Raw genomic sequence first — 5,622 nt, forward strand, 5'->3', positions numbered from 1 at the left:
TCGGTTGGAGCAGGCGCTGCAGGGAGACAGCAGCCTTGGAACGAGGTCTCCTCCGGTGCGATGTCTCCTCCGGTGGGGCTGGCACAGGGCCGGAGAGGCAGATGGGGTTTGCCTCCTCGCCGCAGCTCGGTCACGCTCCAGCTCTTGAGTTCGGGCTGGGCTTCAAGGGGTCGTGCCAGGGCGGGCAGAGCCCGGTGTATGGGTCTGCGGCGCGGCAGGCCGGTCAGACCCACGCTGCGGGATTTTAGTGGGTCTCCTCGCAGGAAAGGTGAGGGTGCGTGCCGGAGAGCGGGGAGGGTCTGCCCTAGGGGTGACTGCACAGGATCTGGGACGGGGCCGAGGTCTGGAGATCCCTGGGGAACGCGTCCCTGCCCCGTAGCTTTTAGGACTGGCGTCACTGAAGCAGGGGCTGACCTCAGCGCTGCCCGAGGCGGCTGGCTGGCTCCGTCCCAGAGCAGCCTCTGGGTCTGTCCTTCACCGCCGGCCCCGCCGCCTCTGCCTGCGGGCTCTCTGCCCGGTCCTGCTTGCCTCGTCACGCGGAGGGAGGCTTTCTGACGGCGCCCGTTCTGTCCGCAGGCGCTGGACTACTGTCACAGTATGGGGGTCATGCATCGAGACGTCAAACCGCACAACGTCATGATTGACCACGAGCACAGAAAGGTACGGTGAGGCCCCGCTGGCCCCGGGTCCGCTTCCCTGGGGAAAGGGGAATGCTGTGGGGCGGCGCTGGTCTGGTTCTCTCTGCCTGGGTCTGCCCGAGGGTGGCGTGCCTCTTGGAGGGGAGAGGGTCAGCCGTGCTCTGCTAGCTCCCGCTCTTGATGTCACAGGGCTGAGCGGAGGCCGTGAGCTCTTAAAATCACAGAATCGTTGAGGTTGAAAAGACCTTTATCATCTGAGTCCACCGCTAACCCGGCACTGCCAACTCCACCGCTAAACCACGTCCCTAAGCACCACATCTACACGTCTTTTAAGTCCCTCCAGGGATGCTGACTCACCCTTCCCTGGGCAGCCTGTTCCAGTGCTTGACAGCCCTTTCAGGGAAGAAACTGTTCCTAATATCCAACCTAAACCTCCCCTGGCGCAACTTGAGGCCGTTTCCTCTCGTCCTCTCGCTTGTTCCTTGGGAGAAGAGCCCGACCCCCCCCTCGCTACCACCTCCTTTCAGGCCGTTGTAGAGAGCGATGAGGTCTCCCCTCGGCCGCCTTTTCTCCAGGCTGAACACCCCCGGTTCCCTCAGCCGCTCCCCACAGGACTTGTTCTCCAGACCCTTCCCCAGCTCCGTTGCTCTTCTTCGGACGCGCTCCAGCCCCTTGGTGTCTTTCTTGTAGCGAGACCGCTCAGCTCCTGGCAAAGACCTTTGTGCCAGCAAGAGAACCAGCAGTTCGCTTTTACCCGCTCCCTCGTGCTCCTGTTCCCGCAGGCCGGCACAGGCTTATCCCGCATTGAGCTGCTGCAGACGGTTGTGGTTTTGGCAGCGTAACTTCCCCGGCACGGTTAATGCCGCGTGGTCCTGCCCATCTCCGGCAGCACCAGCGCTCCCCGAGCCCTGTATTCAGGCAGGAGAGCGTTGCCTTTAAATCCCGGTCGGCCCTCGTTAGATCTGGGTCCCGGCCAGACCCCGGCGCGAGGAGGGAGCTGGATTTGCAGCTGTTTGTTTGGAAATACAGGTGACCGTAAAACCGGCACCTGCGTCCGGTAAAACCCCTTGATTTGCCACCTGTTTGTCGGTAACTCGGGCTCGTAAACGTAACTTCAGATTTCTTCCAGCGCCTCTGTAGCAACCGGCCAGCTGGGACCGCGGATAAAAAAAAGACTTCAAAAGGCGCCCGCTCGGACAGCGGGAGGCCGGGCCTCTCCCCGTGGCACGGGCAAAGCCTCTCGCAGCCGGTGAATGCCCCCCGTTATCAGAGCGGAAAGGGGCCGAACCCCCTGCGTGCCCCTTGGGCGCCGTACCCTTTGAAATCTTCCCCGTCGGCCCGGCCTGCTGTCGCCCTGCATTTCGTCGTAACCGCCGTGCTCGCGGGCGCCTGAGCTGAGCCAATCTTCCCTTCTCCCCAAATTAATACTAAAACCACTGGAGAAGCTCTCTGTAGCTTTAGATGTCATATATCTCGATTTTTAATCAGACTTCTGATGTAAGCCAACCAGGGAAACACGGCCTAGATGCATTTTCTATACGGTAGGTATGAAGCTGCTGGAAAGCCGTAATTGGAGAGTAATTATCCATGGTTTGCTGTCGGAGTGGAAGGCAGCGCGGCACAGGTTCAGCGGGGATTGTCCTAGGCCTGCTGTTACTCGGTGTTAATGACCGGGCTGATGGACCAGAGAGCGTGCGTCGTCTGCAGGCTTGACGAGCGAAGCTGGGGAGGGCTGCGAGTCCCCTGGGGTGCACGGCGATCCTGACGAGTTTTGAGAAAAGATCTGAAAAACGGGCTGAAATTCCTGAGGGGCAAACGCAAAGCCCGAGTCCGAAGCAGGAGTAGTCGGGGGGGGCGGCACGCCACGTGCCGTGCTGGACCGCGTGAGCCGTGGTGTCACCCCGAGATGCTCCTGTCACCTCTCCCCCTTGGCCCCGGTGTGGCGACCGCTGTGGCACGGCCGAGAGCCGCGTGTCGAAGGGCAGCAGCCGGGGGCCGGATGAGAAGAGGCGGGTTAATGGTTGCAAACGACGTGAAGGGCTGCCGGAGAGGCGAGCGCGAGTTGTGGGCCTGGGGTCTGCGGGCTTGCAGGTCCCCGTTCCGATGCGCTTGTTCCTTTTCTCCTCTAGTTACGCCTGATCGACTGGGGGCTGGCCGAGTTCTACCACCCCGGCCAGGAGTACAACGTGCGGGTGGCCTCGCGGTACTTCAAGGGACCGGAGCTCTTGGTAGATTACCAGGTACGTCTTGGCAGGGCCCGGCCCCTCGTACCGACACCGGAGCCCGGGTGCGGAGACGCAGGCTGCGGCGTCCCGCTGCCGTGCAGCTCTCCTCGTGCCCGGTGGGTTACAACCTGCGGCCGCGCGGGAGAGGGGACAGCCCAGCTACAAGTCATGCCGGCTGGAAAGGCTCTTGAGCGATCGGTGTAACCTGCCCGGGGTGAACCTGTGCCAAGGGGTGAAGTAATCGGGAAGGTGAGAATGAAAGGGAGTATCTGCCGTCCTCCAGACAGCCCGTGGGGTGGCTGCTCTTGGCTGGTCGCCCTTTTCTGCCCCTCGCCGACGAGACCACGTGCGGTTCAGGGTCTGAACCTGAAGCCTGTGTTGGAGACGGTCCCGGGCAAGGCAGAGCGTTGGAGCTGCCGGATGCGGCACCAGAAACCCACCCTCTGCTCTCTGCCGTCCTCTCGGAGGGGGCTCGGCACGTATTCCCGGCAGCCTGGTGGCTCCCGGAGCTTCACTGACCTCTCTCCCCTCGGCTTTTCCAGATGTACGACTACAGCTTGGACATGTGGAGTTTAGGCTGCATGCTGGCCAGCATGATCTTCCGGAAAGAGCCCTTCTTCCACGGTCACGACAACTACGATCAAGTGAGCTCCGGGGCAGCACGCTGCCCGCTCCCCCCATCACCCCCTCGCTCCCCCTCCCTCTCGGGGAGCTGGGTGAGCCCGGGAGCGCGCCGTGAAGCGAACCGGCGGCGCTGAACCGGCGTGGCACGGCTGGCACTCCTGTGCCACCTCCCCGTGCTGCCCCATCTGTCCATCCCCTCCCCGTGCCGGGGTCTCGGTGCTCCCTGCTTCTCCGCTCCCTCTGCTTTCTGTCTGAGGGAGGAGTGGGTGAACTGGCGGCTAAATCTGGGGGTGGCTGGCCAGGGGAGCAAAGCACTGGTTGTACTGGGAGGTGCTACTGGGAGCCGCCTGCCCGACCCACGCTGAGGCGCAGTCCTAGAGCTGCAGGAGCAGCGCGCTCCGTTTCGCTTGCTCCGAACGATGCCGCTGCCACGGTGGGGTTCGTGGGATGCGGCTTCGGAGCTGGCCGGTGTTTTCCAGTTGTGTCGCTCCCGTAAGCTCAGCCGGCAAACGCAGGCGTGCCCGGCGGGCCCCTAACCCCACCGCGGCCCGGAGAAGAAGGGCCTGCAGGAACCTGCTGTTTGTGGGATCCCGGCTCCCCGCTGCAGGCCGCCCTCGGGGCGAGGAGGGGAAATCGGGTGTCTGGAATGCTGCTCCAGCTCTGGAATGCCGGCCCTGGAGCGCCTCCGGCACCTGTTCACCCTTCCCTGCCGAGAGCAGGAGCACGCGAGGCCTTGCCTTCGCTTTCCACGCTGGAGAGAGCCGGGAAGGCATACCTTCCCCGGCCACGGAGCTCCGTTGAGCTGTGTCCTCGCTGGGGAAGCGAGGGGTGCCGGAGGGACGCTGGGGCAGGCTGGCAGGAACCCCGTCTCTTGCCGTCGCCCTCAGCGTTGCCGCTTCTCCGCCCTTCTGCCAGCTCGTGCGCATTGCGAAAGTGCTGGGGACGGAGGACCTGTACGACTACATCGACAAGTACAACATCGAGCTCGATCCCCGCTTCAACGACATCCTCGGCAGGTGGGTGGTGCGGCAGGCGGGGAGCCGTGCAGCCGGCGCCGGCGGTGCCCTCCCTCCCCAAATCCTCCTTCCCTTCCCCACGGCCTGGCCTCGCTCCTCCCGGAGCAAACAACCGGCCCGGCGCTGGCTGTACCGGCCGTGGTGTCCCACGCGTGGGCGCAGAGCGGGAGAGGGCAAGCGTGGGAGGTGAGCTCGACGTGCCAGCGGCAGGGCGCAGGGCTGATGCAGCTCTCTCCTCCTCCTCCTCCTCCTCCTCCTCCTCGCAGACACTCACGGAAGCGGTGGGAACGCTTCGTGCACAGCGAGAACCAGCACCTCGTCAGCACCGAAGCCCTCGACTTTTTGGACAAGCTGCTGCGCTACGACCACCAGACACGACTCACTGCCCGGGATGCCATGGAGCACCCGTACTTCTGTACGTCTGCCCGCACCCCTGCCTGCCCCGGCTCCTCGGGGCTGCCGCCCTCCCCTCCCTGCCCCTACCCCCTGCCCACAACCGACCTCCTCCTCGCTGCCGCTGGCACCATTCACTGCCCAGCACCACCCCGACGGTTCTCCTCGTCCTTCTGCGGTGCCCGTGGCGCTGCCCCGTCTCTGGGGTGGGGGTCAGCGAGGCACCAGCGTGCGGGGAGCCCTCACTGACGCCTCTTGCCTTCCCCTCCGCCCCGCAGACCCCATAGCAAAAGACCCAGCGAGGATCGGCCCCTCGGCTGGACTCTCGGCCAGTAACACGCCTGTCAGCTCCTCCAGTATGTTGGCAGGTGAGTGCTCGAGCCCGCGGGGCTCTCGCCGGGGCTCCGGGACCCCCTCACCGCCCCCCAGGACCCAGCACCGCCGGCTCCGAGCTCTCCCGCCCACCCGCTCGCTCTCTCCGGCGCAGGTATTACCTCGATGTCCGCCTCCCAGCCCATCGGCAGCCTGGCTGCGTCGCCCGTCATCTCCTCTCCCAACGCTTTGGGTTCGCCGGTTCCCGCCGCAGCCGGCGTGCAGCCCTGAACTCGCCTCTCGATCGCCGGCTTCCCGCAGCGCCGAGGCCGGTGCCGCGCCTGCCTTCTGCCCTCCTGCCTGCGCCTCCAGAGCCACGGGCTCCAGCAGCCCCTGCCCAGAGGCAGAAACGGG

At 64.8% G+C, this 5,622-nt stretch overlaps 1 protein-coding gene across 1 annotated transcript; it reads left to right on the plus strand.

Annotated features, from left to right (window-relative positions):
- Positions 1 to 576: 576 nt before the first annotated feature.
- LOC127028856 (casein kinase II subunit alpha-like) lies at positions 577 to 5,622 on the plus strand (the record flags this gene model as incomplete). Its single annotated transcript, XM_050914515.1, has 7 exons — positions 577 to 660; positions 2,768 to 2,878; positions 3,406 to 3,507; positions 4,403 to 4,503; positions 4,770 to 4,918; positions 5,175 to 5,264; positions 5,384 to 5,622. Coding segments are annotated over 7 exons (753 nt in total), but the record flags the coding sequence as incomplete, so codon positions are not given.

The sequence above is a fragment of the Gymnogyps californianus genome, unplaced genomic scaffold, assembly GCF_018139145.2.
Source record: "Gymnogyps californianus isolate 813 unplaced genomic scaffold, ASM1813914v2 HiC_scaffold_443, whole genome shotgun sequence".
Classification (NCBI taxonomy): domain Eukaryota; kingdom Metazoa; phylum Chordata; class Aves; order Accipitriformes; family Cathartidae; genus Gymnogyps; species Gymnogyps californianus.